Source organism: Lates calcarifer, linkage group LG5, assembly GCF_001640805.2.
Source record: "Lates calcarifer isolate ASB-BC8 linkage group LG5, TLL_Latcal_v3, whole genome shotgun sequence".
Taxonomy (NCBI): Eukaryota; Metazoa; Chordata; class Actinopteri; family Centropomidae; genus Lates; species Lates calcarifer.
The window spans coordinates 16,676,945-16,694,756 of NC_066837.1; the positions used below are offsets into that span (position 1 = coordinate 16,676,945).

At 40.2% G+C, this 17,812-nt stretch overlaps 3 protein-coding genes and 1 long non-coding RNA gene across 6 annotated transcripts in view; 1 reads left to right on the forward strand and 3 right to left on the reverse strand.

Moving 5' to 3' along the window:
* The first annotated feature begins 424 nt into the window (after nt 1-424).
* mb (myoglobin) lies at nt 425-2,340 on the forward strand. The gene is made up of 4 exons (XM_018665198.2): nt 425-533; nt 1,271-1,356; nt 1,515-1,734; nt 1,866-2,340. Exons 2-4 carry the CDS (start codon nt 1,274-1,276, stop codon nt 2,004-2,006), a joined length of 444 nt encoding a protein of 147 aa, XP_018520714.1. The 5' UTR covers nt 425-533; nt 1,271-1,273; the 3' UTR covers nt 2,007-2,340.
* A 2,674-nt stretch (nt 2,341-5,014) lies between these two features.
* On the reverse strand, nt 5,015-10,021 carry pane1 (proliferation associated nuclear element). The gene is made up of 6 exons (XM_018665115.2): nt 9,835-10,021; nt 8,715-8,791; nt 7,743-7,841; nt 7,180-7,259; nt 6,954-7,045; nt 5,015-6,259 (listed from the first exon to the last, which is right to left on the reverse strand). The coding sequence occupies exons 1-6, from the start codon at nt 9,889-9,891 to the stop codon at nt 6,110-6,112; spliced, it is 555 nt and encodes a 184-aa protein (XP_018520631.1). The 5' UTR covers nt 9,892-10,021; the 3' UTR covers nt 5,015-6,109.
* Nucleotides 5,015-17,812, reverse strand: part of LOC127142488 (uncharacterized) — a 293,661-nt gene continuing 280,863 nt past the window's right edge. For both annotated transcript variants that reach the window (XR_007813272.1, XR_007813271.1), the window contains exon 2: nt 5,015-5,325. This is a non-coding gene — a long non-coding RNA (uncharacterized LOC127142488). The remainder of the gene's footprint in view (nt 5,326-17,812) is intronic.
* zgc:158803 (LUC7 domain-containing protein) lies at nt 10,340-17,593 on the reverse strand. Of its 2 annotated transcripts, none has more exons than XM_018665111.2 (10): nt 16,988-17,593; nt 16,381-16,475; nt 15,550-15,648; nt 14,701-14,811; nt 13,954-14,097; nt 13,300-13,476; nt 12,969-13,141; nt 12,844-12,873; nt 12,396-12,551; nt 10,340-11,456 (listed from the first exon to the last, which is right to left on the reverse strand). In XM_018665111.2, the coding sequence occupies exons 1-10, from the start codon at nt 17,046-17,048 to the stop codon at nt 11,222-11,224; spliced, it is 1,281 nt and encodes a 426-aa protein (XP_018520627.1). In that variant the 5' UTR covers nt 17,049-17,593; the 3' UTR covers nt 10,340-11,221. The 2 variants fall into 2 exon arrangements, with proteins under 2 accessions (XP_018520627.1, XP_018520629.1); XM_018665113.2 differs by lacking the exon at nt 16,988-17,593 and adding an exon at nt 16,633-16,939.

Consider the following 17,812-nt stretch of genomic DNA (forward strand, 5'->3'; position numbering starts at 1 on the left):
GGATGCTGTGTGTGTGTGTGTGTGTGTGTGTGTGTGTGGGTGGGTGGGTGCACTGCAACGATGAATTTATCTAGACATTACCTAGAAGAGCTGTATGTGAGAACCCAAATGTCCAAATCAGCAGTACCAGACATTAAACAGAGGACTGAGTGGACACGGCAGACAAAACATGAATGCATGAATATAAATTATTCTTCTTTAATCATCTTTCTGGTAAATATGATCTTCTTTAGTCAAATGAGATTAAGCGGGGCATATAAAGCATCAGAGAGATGAAACACAAAATGACAAAGACGCCCCAAGTGACACATAATCATATCAAGGACAATGTTTTGAATGGCTCCAAAAGTTTCCAGATTAAGGTTAGAGGTGTTGTGACGTGCTGTGAGGGAGGTAGTCTGATGGGAGGGCTGGAATAATTTGGTGATAGGACAGAGGGAGGAGGGAGTATAAAAGGTCAGCTTTGAGGTGGAGGTGAAGTCAGGCCAAGAGGAATTTAGTATAATCACACAGGACATCTTACTGCTTTGCAGGTAGGCACTGTCTGTTTTTCTTATAGTTTCTTATAATAACAGTTTTCTTATAATAATTTTAATTTACTGATAAAAATGTGTTGATGTGAGGAATACTGACTCAATAAGGCTGATGCAAAACAAAGTAACAGGTTGATTAAAGCAGAATCTGGTGATCATTTTGAATTCAGGAGTTCTGAATATTAAGACATACTTTAACCTGATTTGATTATATATTATAGATTAATGATGCAGAGAAAAGCCTTGCTGCTACTAAAAGAAGTAATATTAGCAGAAATAAAATGCTGATAACTATCCTCACAAAGAGAAATGTCAGTTTTAAAGAAAAAAACATGTTGCTTACATTAATAATTCTTTATTACTTTTTGACAGTTTAATAGCATCAAAACCAACAGTGCATCTGATTTCACTTCACATAAATTATGCAGGGCTACACTGAGGCCACATTATAGATTCAGTGGGGGCAGATAAGGTAATGTATCTGCCTCTTTCTAGTAATGAGTTGTCCTTCAATGCTGTGTTTTTTGGCTGCTGGCCATCAAATCACACAGGGGAAATGCAACGCCGGAACAATAGATAACAGTGTTTATGTAGCTCACATAAACTTCATGTGACCAGGAGACTTTTTCTCTGATGGGTCCTTTATTTCTTTCTGACTTTCTCTCTGAATCTGGTCTTTTATTCCTCAAATCAGCGTTCTGTAATGTTTTTATGACCCTTTTCCTCCATCTCCTCAGATCATGACTGACTATGACACAGTTTTGAAATTCTGGGGTCCGGTGGAGGCGGACTACCCCACCCATGGGAACATGGTTCTGACCCGGTCAGTGACTCTGACAAGATATGATTATTCTTTCCTGTAGGTCAGGGTGGAGGTATCACAGGGCCGTAGCCAATGACCTCAGTGTCCTCAGTTGGAACTACGGCCCTGGTGGGGTATTATTATCTTTGGCGAATCCTCCCATTTCCTTTTCTTCACAGTCTATTCACGGAGAACCCAGAGACCCAGATGCTGTTCCCCAAGTTTGCCGGCATCGCTAAGTCTGACCTGGCCAGTAACACATCTGTTTCTGCCCACGGTGCCACTGTGCTAAAGAAACTTGGTGAACTGCTGAAGGCCAAAGGCAACCACGCCAGCATCCTCAAACCTCTGGCTGAAAGCCATGCCAACAAGCACAAGATCCCCATTGGTAACTTCAAGGTAAGGTTGACGTTTTAACATATGAAGCCCACCTTAGTTTGATCTTTCCCCACACAAGTTGCATCTGTATTTTGTATCCTGTAACCTGACCTGAAAGTAGTTTGTGAACTTTCTCTATATTTTCTTCACAGCTGATCACCGAGGTCATTGTTAAAGTTATGGCGGAGAAGGCAGGACTCGATCCAGCCGGGCAGCAGGCCCTGAGGAATGTGATGGCCACTGTCATCGCTGACATTGACGCCAACTACAAAGAGCTGGGCTTCAGTGGCTGAAGGTTAATGTCACGCTGGGGGTCAGATAACAGACAGACAAGAAATTGTGCGAGTGCTTTTTTTGAACATAAAAAGGGTTGATCTTCTAAATGAATACAAATATTAAAAAATCTAATACATAAAATAGCTTCACAAATGTATCTTTTTTGCAGAATTACTACTAGATTGTGTTAGATTATAAAGGTTTTCTGCTCTGTAATAAACATGTTTTTTATTTCAGTTAAATGAGATTGATTGATTGATTGATTGATTGGTTGATTGATTGATCTTGGATGAACTGGAACTTGCTGGAAACTCCTATCACATACTGCCAATAAAGGTCTCTATAGCTTGACTCAACTTGTTCATTGTTTATTTCTGTTCATTTCAGTCTCTATTTCCATTTCATTACTTGCCCCCTGTATCCTCTGTGCTGAAGGACCACAGTTATAAATCAGTGAAACTAATTGCTGGTCATTGCTTTATAAATAATAAAGTATGTGAGAAAGGACGCCTTTGATAAGACACTGTATGAGGTCTGAAAGCCAATACAGGACATTGTTAGGCAGTCCAGGAGTCTGGACTAAAAACTCTTCATATCAAGTGCCTGTTCACACACATGCACGCACACACTCTTACAGACATGCACGCGTCTCAAAAACCTCCACTTGAACATTTCACCCAAGGCAATGTCACCAACGACCTACACACACACACACACAGTATTATTTTTCCTATTCGTGGTCACCTGATCCATGTGGACGTGACCGCGCAGAGTGGCCAGAATTTAGTCCCTCTCACAGCAGCCATATTAGGGCACTCCTTCAACTTTGTGTCGACCCTCTGCTCTTTAATGCATGAATCCTCCTTCTCTTTCCTCACCCTCAAATTGACCCTGGTCTCAACCTTAAATCTTGTCTCCAAATTTTCAACCCTGGGGCACGGATCGTTCATTACATTAAACCTCAATTCTACTTTTTGGTAATATTATATGATATTCTATATGAAGCCATTCAATAAGAGGTCTACACAAAGTAATGTCCACTTTCTGACTTCTCATCACAGCTGCACAAGCCAAAGAGACTTTTTTCCTTTACCCATCGTTCCATTTGACTGAATTTTAGAGCAGAAAAGATAATATCAGAAAAACAAAAATGATACACTTCAGCCATTCAGATTTACACTGGGACCCTATGGGGGCTGCAAATCCCAGGTTTGAAAGCACAGCAGTTTTAATCAGACTAAATTGCTATTTTGTCATTAAAATCGAAGATATGGGCGGCGAGTCAGAGGTGTAGAATCAAGCAAAGGGTGAGGAGAGGTGAGACGTAATTTGGGAAAAGTCTGAAGATCATTTTCATTTTTGATTAATGTGACTATTATCTGCCTCGATTAAAAGCGTTTTGTCAATGAAATGTAAGAAAACTGTGAAAAATACTCGTTGCAATTTAGAGTCTGAGGTGATGTCTTCAAATTATTTTGTCTAACCAAATGGCACAGAAAAATTCAATGAAATTTCACAACAAAAATTAGATGGATTGCCATGAAATTTGGTTCAAGACATTCATGGTCTCCAGAGGATGAATCCTAATGACTTGGGTGATCCTCTGGTTTTTCCTGTAAGGCCATCATCATGTTAAAGTTTTCGCGTATTTAGTGAAATATCTCAACATCCACTCACTGGATTGGCACAGCAGATATTCATGTCAACTTTCTATCAGTTAATTAGATGTTTAAACTCCTGATGTGAAGAGGTCAATGCAGTAGGGTCGACCAGTGAAACCAATGAAAATGATGATGATGATGATAACGATGATGCACTCAGAGCTCTGACTCTCTCTGAGACTCGTCAGAGAATCTGAGGTGATTATAAAGTCGAGCTGCAAAAATCACAACACAAGATGTGTCAGTGGCTCATTAGAGGTCACTCAGAGTTAAGCTTTTATCTTCAAAAAATAAAACTATCTGAGGAGGTTTCAGTAAAGTGGAAAGAAGTGCTCGTTTGTCTTGGCTGAGAGGTCGTGTGTTACTGTAAAAGACTGAAAGACATTGTCGTTATCATTGACATTCTCCAGTCCCACTGACTCCTTGTTGTCCTTCCAGTTTCTGACTTGATGCCATAACAGTGTTTGGTTAACTTGTATGATGGATAACTGCCATGATGATAAGCTAACTATTAATAGTGTTTTTGTGTGTGTGCGTGCGAGCGTTAGTGCACGCATGCAGACGTGACACCAGGCACAGTGCCTGTGGTCACACTCTGAAGGGGTGGGGGTGGGGGGCGCCTCCCTTTGCTCCTCCCTGACCGGCTGCAGACTGAACAGAGGTCAAACTCATATTCAGCAGAAGACTTAGTTTATAAAAAAACTCTTTATAAAAAAAAACTTTTTATTAAAAAAAACCTCAGCTGGGTGATATGGTTTGTTGCCATTAGATGCACATTTACACACACTATTAATGTAGTTAAACACCACTGAATTTAAACCACTGAAATCTTTCTTCTCTGAATTCTATTCAAATTGCTCAAATTCAATAAGCCCAGCCCCATTAAAAAAAATCAAGTTAAAAAATACAGTTGTTCAAACTCAGATGCTCAAATAAGAGACATAAAATTCAGATCTGTACATCTGGGATACCAACGATTTTTAGAGCCAATTGGAGCTTGTTGTATTTGAACAGTTTGAATAGTGGACACATGAATTGAATCTTCAGTGGAAAGCTTTTAAAGTCGCTCAGATTGAAATCGACCACTGTAATTATTGTGAATTCTTCACACAAGAGAAGAATTCAGACAACATAAATTCAGACAGATGATTTTAAAATAAAATATTTAGTGCAGTAAATTCAGTGGTGTTTAAACCTCAACATCAACAATACAATGGAAATTAAATTTAACAATCTGTATCTCCTACAACTAATATCTTGTTATTGCTTTGTGACACTTCTTTCGTTCAGTCATCCAAAGTGCAAATAAAAATTAAATATGACCTTTCCAAGTTTCAATTATATAAAATAAATGTTCAGTCATGTTTTTATTGATCATATATGTGTTTTATTTCCTTGTAATTACAATAGGTTTGACATTAAAAGCATCCCACAGATTGTTCAAATGTCTGTCAACTATGACAACACAAACTGAATACATGTCTATATACAGAGACACGTATATTATAATTATTTACACTATTCCAAACAGAAGTAATCTGTGGCAGCATCATATGTTCATATATATCACAACACAGTATAATTTTAAAACCCTGCACACCAACACAGGTGTTTTCAATCTCACTAATTAGCCCTCTGCTCTGCTGGAAGTTGTAACTTGTCCCGCCCTCGCAGGCTGAGACAAACCAAACAGGAGAGTGAGGGAGACGTCAGTCAAGCTCAGACTGTAAACAGTCCTGAGGTCTAATCAGCCAAAATGATTCAAATCACCTGTGTCAGCGCCCCATGAGTGGGCACAGTCTTGAACTAATGAATTAGTGAATTTGTTGCTGAGTGCTGATTTGTTAGATTACTCTGTCACAAGTTTGTGTTCAAAGGTCATTGTATGGGTTAAAATTCTCTGTTTCATGTTAAACAGTAATGATAACTGACCAGAGAGCTCAGTTACTGTGATACATTTGCTTTTTGACTTGTCATGGTAGCAAAAGCACAGGTGTGACTATAACAGTAACAATGGCTCTGTTCCATTCAAGTGTCCCAGTAAGCAGTGCCAGTATGACAGTGAGTCAGCATGCGCAATACCAGGACCCTGAAAATAAAACAGCTATTTTAATCTTACTATTTACACCTGTTTTCCTGAAGTGACAAATGTCTTCTGCACATATTTTCTTTATGGGTGCCACATGGAAGAGCGACAATATGTTTTTATGGACTTCAGTTCTAGTTCTACTGATGTGCACTTTAGCAAAACAAACAAAAAAGAAAATACCGATTGCAAGGACAAGACAGAACCTGCAGCGGCTACAAGCCAGAGCTCAAACATGTAATGTAAAATGAATAAAAGGAAAATACTGTGCTGATGTGTTCACTATATGTTAACAGTTGCAGTAGACCACCACAAATAAATATATACATGGTAAAGTCAGGGAAGATCACTTCAAAGACATCAGTCACAGGAGCTAATCAAAGCTCGGCTGGTCGATGTCTGGGGGCACGGTGCATCGAGTCAGGTTTGACAGGTAGAGAGCAGTAGCCATGGGAACGAGACCGGCCGACACCTTCAGGATGGTCAGCAGCCTCTCTGTGGCGTTGGCCACACCATCAGGTGTCTGGAGGGGAGGAACATTACACATGAGACTGCTTTTAAAGAAACACAAGACGCACTGTAGAGACATTTGGTGTTATGTTGTCAACAACAACACAGAGTCCTCAGACTGCAGAAACACTGAGCTACATAATGCGTAAGTGGCTAAAACTGAATGCTTCTGTGGTATTAAGACATTTTTAATACCACACAGCACAAATCTAGGACCTGTTTCATATACATACTGCACAAAGCATGAAAGTATGACTGAAAAGTAGTAGGGACTAATATGGCCAAAAATGATTTATTTATTTATTTTTATTTTACAATGTTGTTTAGTTTTTCCCAGCAGTATATAACAAGAATTTATAATGATATACTGAATTGAACTAAAGCAACCTGGACCCAGGTAAGTGGCAGAAAGTGGATGGATGGATGGATGGATGAAGTTCATTAGTGTTTTTTCATAAAATCATCGCTGTGAGACAACGAGCTTCCTCACTATGTAGCAGTACAGTGACTTACAGCTGATGCGACTGACACTCTACAAGAAAGCCTTTGATTCGCATGGTCAACTTTTTAAACAGTCCCACTATTAGTTTATAGAAGTACAACTGGATACAAAAACCTTTTATAGCTAACATTACTGCCTCTGGCAAGCAAGAGAAATTTTCTACATTTTGTAAATTAACTTATCTGTGACAAACATTGGCACAAACCTGATCCTCTGCAAACAACAGGGGGCAGTGTAGTGAAGCAGCCAGCTTTCTGACAGCATCCAGGCGCTCCGTGGGGGCCGAAGCCTTACGAGCTACAAAAGAAACATAAGAGGACAGACTGTCAGAGAGAGACACAGAAAAGGCTGAACTAAGAGTTGGTCATTTTTCAACAGTATAAGAGAGAATAAGGTAAATAAACTTCAAGGATTTAACTCATTTCCTGTACCATTAGTGACCATGAAGCAGACTTTTCCTAGGAAATACCCAGGGTCCAAATATTTCAGGGAAGCTTCTGCTGACTGGAAACTGTCACAAAACAAAATAATACATGTCACAGAATCAACTATTATATCATAGATTAATCATATCATCAGCTACAAAAATCAGTAGCCCTTTTCTACACAACGATGAAATCAGTCTTCCAGTTTAATTCCAGAGTAAATTTATGTGGATGAGTATAAGTCTGTGTTGGGAGCGAAATAAAGAGAGAAGAAAGATTTTGATTTGAAGACTTGTCAGAGTATTTAAGAAGCACTGGCATAGTTCTAATTAACAAAGGAGTTGATGCCGTGCAACTGAGTTTTTCTAATAATGAAATCACTTTAGGTGCAGAGCAAACATCTGTGAGAGTTGTTTAAGGTTAACACACAAGTGGAATTCATTGAGTTTCATTTAGGCAAACTGAGGCGACAATACATAGTAGATATTTCACCTGTGTGTTCAGGTGGTTAGGAAAAACACATGGGTGAGGAGATTAAAATATGAATATATAAGGATTTAGGGAGTTACCTGAGCTCTGAGGTCAGGTTGATGATGAACACCACCAGGTCTATTCTCGGACGACTCTCCTCGTTCTCCATAGGGAGGGGGAGACTCTTGGCTAGTCTCCTGATTGGTACAGTAAACATGCATGTTGTCAGGCTGAACATGGTCACTGATAAGTAGCAAACAGAGTCAGTAATGCTGTATTCACATTCAAAGGGGATGAGCAGTACTACGTATTCCTATGTTTACAGCTTGACAGTGTTTGTGTCATCAGACAACTCAAGATGGATAATATTACACTATATATTAATTTGTATTATTGAGTACCAAGTTAGACAATGGAGCTGTCAGAAAAATCTGGGTTTCCCAGTTGTGTTTATGACTTGATATGAACATTATTTACCCATTTGGAAACTGATAAATGATTGTATATCAATTACTGATATACAGTGAATGCAGTAACAAAGTATGCAACATATCCTGGCTGAATATACAGTAGATCTAAACAAAAGAAAGAATGTAAAGAGACAACTTGTTCACCAATGGTCTGACTATCAAAACTGTTACTAAATAAAATGGCACAGTCGCACTGGTTAAAAATAAATTATATACAAGTGAATCACAGATGGTGTTTCCAGTTGTGTGCAATGGTATAATGAATGAGAACTATATCATCTAGTGAATGCGGCTAAGAATACATGATAGAGGGGTGCGTGCAAACAACAGGGTGTGGACATGATAGGAAATAAGGGAAGTAATCAGCTGGTCACTTGAGGGCTTTCAGTGGGGAGCAGTTAATCAAAACAGGATGATATAAATGTTACAGTGATACTGGTCTTTCAGTTTCTTTGCCATTAAACTCATCTGAATTCACAAGTGTGCTTTTGCATCCTCTTCTGTCAAAATACTCCCCAGGAACCACGACAGCACTTAATGACGCATTTTATGCATCAGAAAGTGAACTTCAGCAGTTTTACGGGACGGAGCAATACTCACACATTGACAGTGACAGCAGTCTCCTCCACCAGAGCATCAGCTAAACTCTGCTGAAACTGCTCCTCACTTTCCACCAGCTGGAGGAAAAAAAGAACACTCAGAGTCAGCACAAAAGTCTGATGATAACACTTTATACTAAACACACTGCCATAAAAATATAAATAAAAGAAGTACAAAAGTATACTTTTAAATCTGTTTGATGCATTTGAAAAACATTCCCTACACAGTAGTTTAGATTTAGTACAGAAGTGTTTACATTGTGAGCAACCTATTTCTTCTTCACTGTATTTCACAAAGAAATAATATACTGTTATCCAAACTATACTTTGATGTCTAGGAGGAAAGTTCCTCCTGTGCTCTGGGATGACAACTTTCACTGCATGTCATGTACATGTACAGAGTCAAAATACGTTTACTTCAGCATCTGACCACTTAAAATGAAACAATGTCAACCTGAAACCTCTCCTGATACGTTGCACATGACATTAATTGTGAGCAGTACCACCATTTTCCCTCCTGAGATTGGTTCTAAAGAGATATAGAATAGTAATTTAGATTGGAAATAAAGGAAAATACTATAATATACGGCTACAGAAATATGGTTTCGTCCTCTTTTATTATTCTACAAATAATCTTTCCATCAAGGATTTATCTAGTGACCTCTTGAAGGGTCCCCAACCCTCAGGTTAGTAACCAAAACATTAAGGAGCATATGGTTTTCTTTGAGCTGCTCTGTCAGGGTGAGCTCCAAGTGTTCGGTAGGTTCATTTTGTCAGGTAGTACATCCATTAGACTGAACACCACGTGTTTACAGTGTGCTTTGTTTAGATAAAAGTAGGTCTCTCTGTCAGGGAGAGAGCAAAGTATCTGTATCCAGAACAGTAAACAAGTAACAGTACATGCATAATGGTCAAAGGATGCCAGTTTTCTTGGGTTTAGCAAAGCATTTCTCCACTCAACAGAACAAGCAACCTCATGTTTACGTGTTTCTGTAATGGTGTCAGTGTAAACAGAAGACTGAGCTGACTTATTTGACTTTAAAACACATTTATTTAGCTGTCTATGCACTTATTCACATAGCGATTAGGCTCTGCGGCGGTACACAGTTAATGAAACTCACCAAGATGTTCGCTGTGTTCAAACCAGGCAGCTTACTGAAGGGTTTCAGCAACGACATCCTGATAAAAACAACACTTGAAAACAGTCTCAGCTTCGTAAATTTAATAAAAACAAATCCAGTGTGAAGTCTCTGTTCAATCCATCTTCACTCGCGCCTCTTTTCCGAACGTGCGTCTGACGTCATGACGTTACACCCCCCCCCCCCCCGTCCATGCTCGGTCATCTTCCGCCACCTATAGGCTGCTAGGTGTACTACACCTAAAATGCGTGTACTTTGAGTATATGAGGTACATTTGTTCGAGTTTTTTCATGTAGCTTTCTTCTACTCCCCCACAATGTTTCAGATTATCTAACAGCTTTAATTGCTAATTACTAAAAATTAAAACATATAAAACGTGAAGGCGTGTTACACTTAAGTTTATGGTGACATTGTCAGAAATATGTAAATTGTTAACGCTGTGTTATACTAGACTGGGGTTTGGCAGAAAAACATAGTACACACTGTGTTTGAATGGAAGCAGAAAATTTTATTCATTCTATGGTGGCACAGCAAAGTAAATCCCTCCCTGTACATCCAAGTAGTATCACAGCAAGCAGGACATGAGTCCCTGGGCCTTTAAATGTCAGTATGTAAATATGCACATCATCTAGAAATGCCTTCACGTGTCAGGAACTGAGTGGAAATATTTGGAGGACTTCTTTCAGGGGAACAAGTGAATTTATTTGCAAAGTATAAGTTCATCACTTTATCTTGAATTGAAGTCAAGCCCTGGGATGTGTATCGGATTTCACAAATGAGATTGTTATGGCTTGAAGGCAGCAAATAAAACACAAACATCAGAATTGCCTTCAGTCATTCACAGCTCATTTCAAACATCACTGCGGGGGTTATGCCACATTAATGAGTCCAACCCATGCTACTGAAACTGATAGATTTCTAGTGGAAAAACAGTAATAACATGAAAAGTCCAACTAATGATAAAAAAATAACAGCACTTCATGTGAGCAAAATAAAAACAGACTTTAAGTAGGGCACCTGTCTCTTCACACAGTCATCACTGGCAACTGTACATAAGATCAATAAGATGGCATAAAAATATGACCATACTGCTTCCAGGTCACTCTAACCTCACAATTCAGAGATTTATAAAAGTTTGTTTGCGTGTTTCCTTTACCACCACCACCGAAGCTGTTCCCACATCCCGTTGTTAAATTTCATTCACCCCTGCTCTAATGTACATGTCCCACTTTTAACATGAACACACATACAAAGCCAGCTGACCCACACGCACCCAAACACACCCGCACCAACACGCTTTCATCTCCCCATGCACCTTTTACTAAACAATATATCCAAATCAAAGATATTGGAGGCGTCCCCTCCTGTTTCATATCTCCCCAGACTCTCGCTCCTCTGAGCTGGAGCGTCGGTCCCGCTCGTATGACAGGGATCTTTCTCGTTCCCTGCCCCTGGCCATGTCCGGGGAGGCAGACCTCTCCCTCTCCACCAAGTCTGCGCACTCCACCTTGTCTTCACGCCATCCTTCTGCGCCTTCTTTCCATCTCTCCTGGGACAGTGAGCACTCTCTGTCACGGGTGTGAGATGATCTGTCTCTGGAGGATCTGAGGAAAAACGACCAGCCACAGCTATTTGATATTTGTATCCACAGTGTAAACTGAAAGTTGCATTTCATGACGTCAAAACTGGTTTCAACAGTTCGTACTTGTATGTGTGACATACATCACCCATCTAAAACCTCGGGAGAGGAGGGGGAGAGAGGTGGCCTGGTCATGTCCAAGGAAAAGTGTGTGGAATTCCCCCCCATCTCTTTTCAAATATGGCCGTCATTTCATGTAGTTTTCTTATTGGTTGGTATGAAGAGGTGGGTTGTAGCAGAAGTCACACTGTGAGAACTTTGTCTGCAGACTGTTTTTGGTCATCAAAGCCTCAAATTGGCCACCCACGGACATGTCTCACAGTGTAAGCTAGGACCACAACTTTGGCTTGATGACCACAGATTCTAAATTCAAAGATATTCAGTTTACACTGATATAATGATATCTATACAGAAAAAAAGTAGAAAATTCTAACATTGGAGTAGCTGGATTCAGTGACTTTTTGGTATTTTTGCTTGAAAATTGACCAATTAATTGATTAGCTACATTGTAGTTTATTATTGTTCTGTTGGTTAACTCATTAATCAACTAATTGTTTCAGCACTAAATTAATTTATAAGCAGCTGAATGGAGTCTTGCTGAAAGCAAATTCCATTTTGCTTTGCATATGAAGTGAACTTCTCACCAAGTCGACAAATTTCAATGCAAATATTTACATCAGATGAGACGTCTGTGAGAGATTTTATATCCAACCAACTTCACCACTTTCTGTTGACTTAGCCCGCATTAACTTGATTCATGTGTTCTGAATGTGAGGCAACAGCTGACATGTGATCACTGCTTACATCATGTGAATTGCATGTAGCTGATTTAAATCAGATAAGAGTTGTGCTCTCACAGCAGTAATCCAATCTTAATGATGCTGTATGCAGCTTTCAGCCCCACCTCTTCCTTTTGTGCCTGTGCGAGTGGGAGCGGGAGCGATGTCTGTCCTTGTGTCGATGTTTCCTCTCTCTCTCTCGATCCCGATCTCCGCCCTCTTCTCTGGAACGAGAGGAGCGGTGGCGTCTTGAACGATGGGAAGACGAACTGCCTCCATCCCTAGATAGAAAAATTACAAAGAGATAGATTTTTAGCTTTCAGTGTAAAGGTAACAGTGTAACACAATGGGAAACCCTGACACAATGAGCCTAACAATGGACACTGCTTCGCTGTACAACTGCAAAACAACTATATGCCAACCTTGTGTGGAATTTGCACAAATATTTAATGTCTGATAAGTTTTAAGTAAACTTCAGCTACAGCCATGTGTTGCACCACGAGTCTGTATATTCTGCAATATTACAATTCGCTCATGTCTCTGACCAAGACAAACCTATCAAAGCAGATGTACCTGTAACGGTCTCCACTTCTGGATCTTGACCTGAGACAGAAACAGAAATCAGAAACTTCCAGTTTCCAGATGGCACAAAACTTTTTCTGTGTTCACAGCGGAAGAAAGAAAAAACAGTTTCTTACCTCCTGCGCTCCCTCTCCCGTTCTCTCTCCCATTCTCGCTCTCTTTCTCGCTCACGTTCCCGCTCTCGTTCCCGTTCCCGATCCATCTCCCACTGTCGTTCTCTTTCATCCTCTCTTTCGCGTTCCTCTCGTCTTCTCATCCGCATTCTCTCTTGTTTCTCTATAACTGCTTTCTAGTTTAGAAAAAACAGTATACGAAAATACTGCAGTGCTCATACTACACATGTAACTGCAATTTCTACTACATGTATGGATACACACATTGACGGGTCTTACAGATGAATGAGCGTGCAAAAAAATCAGTATGTCTTTGCATCAGTGCATCCCTTACCCTTAGCTTTTCAAGCTTCTCGCGGATTTGAATAAAGCCGAGGTGCAACTTGCCGCCAAAGTGGTCGGCCAGACGACGATCATTGTCGTGGAGACCCAAGTAGGCCGAGCACACCTCGCACACCCGTAGTTTTTGTTGTTGAAAGCTGGACGCTGGCATCGAGTTTCTGTACACATCCTGCAGGAACAAAGGTTTTACTGAAAAGGAGCAGGAGTAAATTACACTGAACAATCTAAACTAGTATTTCATGATAAAAGGCTCTGTCATGATGCACAAAAGACTTGAGCACAGGCTCTAACTAGAGGACAGCTTATTACCCTGACCTATTTTATCAAACTCAAGGCACTCTTTGTCAAAATACACACATTACAGATGGTGAATGGTGAAAGAATTTTCCTATTCTAATTCTGTCATTTTCTGTCATTTTCCAATTTTGAAGAGAGAGAGTGTGTTTTTCGACTCATCAGGAAGATACAGTAAAGTTTACCATGAATTAAGTTTTAAAAAATACTTTGTCATTAGTAAACCACATGTCAAACCTTCACTGAGAGAAACTTAACACCTCTGATCTATCTGGTGACATGTAAGTAAGACTATTTTATCTAATCTAACACAGTTAACCTGTAACAACAAAGCAGTTACAAAGTTTCTGACCTCTGCTTCTTTCTTTAAGGCCCGGGTCTTCTCCACCTTTTCCAGCAGCTGCTGGGCTTCATCTACGTTCCCCTCACCCCCGAGCTGCTCTGCCCGGGCCAGCAGCTTCCCGATCTCTTCATTCAGCTCATGGACACGCTCAGCCTTTTCATGGAAGGAGAAACAGAGACAACATAATGAGCTCCAAGACTGCTAACCAGTTGAGGTCAATTTGCAGTCCTCACAGAAATGAATTATTGTCTCTTATGAAGAACACATGATTCAGAGAGATCTGATATAAAGACCACACCACCTGTACATCAGGATTGTTTTTGGCTTAATGTTGCATGTGGTGAAAGGCACTTTACAACAATACACCTGCAGCTTGTCCTCAATAATAAAGCACCAGCATTGTTACTACTATGGGGTCAGTAATGTAAGTAGTACTATATCTAACAGTATTTTGTTTTACATCTATGGATTACTTCAGCATATAACAACAATACATTACAACTACATTGCTTTTATTATGCTTTTATATTATACACTATATTATAGTTTCCTCTTCTATCTCCATTATATATACTTCATTGTATTCTATTATTACAGTATGGTGTGTGTAAATTACATTACAGCACATACAGTACATTATATACTGTACTGTCTATAATACATATTGCTCATACATATACCATATACTTACATGGTATTACAGTGTATGTTATCTTATTTTTATCTCACTAACTGTGTCAATGATGAGTTTCTAACCTTTGCAGCGACTTCAGCGCTGATCTCATCCTGCGTCTCAGCAAGTCTTTTCTTGGCCAGCTCAGTCCTGCGGTCACAGTCTGCAATAAAAGACTGAAGGTGCTCAGCAGCCTAAGGGAAAAAAACATGACATAATAAATGGGTTTTAGTATGTACTCTATGGCTGACAGTAGATAAAAAGATAAATATTTACTTTATAATACATTACTTCCACAAAAAATCTGATATAAATGCAAACAACAAACTCTTGACTTTCATATTACTCTGTAGAGTTTTTAACAATGTGTCATATAAACCATGTGACATGTTTATTCAATGTATTGAATAAACCACATATTACATTTAGTCTGTGCCTGCTACAAACTGCATACCAACAACGTTTATCTGCTGTGCTCATACCAGTCACCCTCAGACATGTCTGCCCATCCTTGCCCACTCTCAATCATTTTTAAAATTAGGCCTCCAACTTCTTATGCAGTTAATCACAACTCAATAGCACCACTTAGACCAAACTCTGATATGGAGATGAGAGCAGCACAATTACAAAGCCGCAGTGTGTCTCACTTTCAACTGATTTTATTTATATACCCAAATATAATCATACGTTTATCACACTGCTTTATAGTCTGTACAGCATATGACGCCACTGATCTGATGTGACCTGCTTCATAACATTAACAATCCCCTCCCACAGTCAGCTGTTGAGGCAGGAATCATCAGGACATCAAGGGAGGTGTTAAGAGTGAATACCATGGATGTCCACCCACATCAGGGGTTTACATCACCGTGACAGTTTTGCTTCCTGTATGACCCACTGCTCTCGAAATGACTGTACTGGGTAGCACTTACATCAAGTTCAAAAAAGTACTCCTGCTCCTTGGAGGCAATCTCATAGTCTGCTCTCAGGGCCAGGTCATGGACTTTGATGCACTCTCCCAGGTCCATTCTCTGCACAAATCAGACAAGCCATCAATATATCATGTTTCATTGCTTCGTCATTTCACTCATCTTGAGTTCCGTTGTGCTAATAACTCCCTAATGTTATAATGCAGTTATTCTAGAGCATTTAAATGGCATCACATTAGAGACTGTAAATGTGACATCCTTTGTGTCATAGTGCATTTTTAAGTTAAATAGTGCTTTTGAGGTTCAAGTGCTGCCTCTCAGCTTTAATTTGAGGGTGAGCCATGTGCAAACTGTGCCTATATATTCCCCAGCTTGTGGGAACAGAAAGTAATTAGAGAAGTTAAAAGTTACACTTAGTCATTAGCAGTAAAAATCTGTCTGAAGTCTATGACCCAAAGATCAGTTAACATTTGGTGGGATTCCTACTGATGTTATATACTGCAGCTATCTTCTCATTTTGCTTTCAGGGCTTTCAGTCCTCAGATTGAGCCAAAGACAGTGAAACATCTGGATAGGGGGCAGATGCAGAAATACCCTATTAGTAGCCTTATCTGCATATTTACAATCACTGGCCTGCTACGCAGTCCTGAAATAAGAAGGCTCTGTATAAAAAGAATGAAACCAACACATTAACTGTACAGTTGAGGTTTCATTTTTAAGTCCAATGCGTTGGAGCAGACAAAAAGCCAATGATAAAAACGTCCTTATACTCTGACTTTATGATACATGATAATGCTCTGTGTAAAGGCGTACATATGTAAATATGATACTCACGGTGCCTGACAGAATGTCATGAGGACAGGAATCCAAAAGGTGACTTTTGCAAACGCGCTCATCTGTGAATTTGATTCTCTGCCGCATGGTGTCTCCTGTAAAAAGAAAACCAGAGCAGCAGACACACATGAATAAAGTCGTATTATCTAGTTATATGCGAGTCAGTCTCCCAACTAAAACAGCATACATATTAAATGATTTTGGTATCAGAGTTTGACTTGTCATGAATGAGTCATACATCTGTAACCTTACCAGTAAAGCTTAAAAGTTAGCTGCTCGGACACACTTAGATAAAATGATAACATCTGGTGGGAAGAAACAAGCACACTGGCCATGACCAAGTAAAATGCTAAAATGTTAGCAAGATAGGTTTTTGTAGGAGATGCTCCTAACACCTCAACTTGCCATGTAAACTCAACGACAACAGGTAGCTAGCAGGCTGGCTATCCTCATGTGAGCTAGCTTGGTTTGTGAAGCAGCATGCCTTTCTGTCACTGTGGCAGACTGGTTAGCTTGTCCCGGCTAACGCTAGCAACAACTCAGAAACTCCTGTCCTGGTTTGTTTTTGTATCAGACGCCGATCTCAACCACAGCCAGCCGAGCTCACCGTCTCTCCCCGTCCCCATGAGCTGGTCCAGCATCGCTCGCATCTGCGCCTGGGCCGACATGTTTGTCTGGGTGTTTAGCTAACTAACGCCGTGTGTGAGTCACTCCTCGCCAGCTGCGGTCTTCACACATGTAGCCTCCTCAACTGCAGGCCTCGTCCGCGGTTCCTCTACCACCACCACCACCACCACTACCGCGGACAACTTTTCCCACAAGGAGAGAAAAAGCCCGCTCTCGCTGAGCCAGTGAGCTGGATGTGTGTCTCGTCAGTACAATTTACTGGTTATTACACCACTTTATCAGCGGCTAAATGTGACTTTGTAACGGTTGACGGCTCCGGGTCGGTTGAGCAAGTCTGTTTGAAAACTGCCGGAGTCCACTGGTCGAGTAGAGACAGCGGTGACTGAATGAACACGGGGCGTTTGGTTAGCTGGCTAAATTTATATCGAAATAAGTCACCAATTCTGCTGTAACATAGTCTCTGACTGTATTTCTAGCCAGTCAGCTAGAAGTTGCCAAGTTTATTCAACGTCCTTTCTTCCGTCTCTTCACTTCCCCTCCGTGCGCGGCCCCGCGGAACGTGCACCAGTTTCTCCGCCTCGAGGAAGTGCTGCAGTCAGTCTCGCGCGCTAGTCGGTTTGGTGACGTTACACCTTACTGTGAAAAATAAAAAATAATAGAAATAACAAATAGATATATATTTTAAAAATGCCTGTTATTTGAATACCTTCAGTAAAACATGGAAGAGCAAGAGAATTTCCGAGAGTGAAATTCTACTCCAAGATTTTACATCAGGGAAGTGTTGGAAAGATTTAGGATAATTATA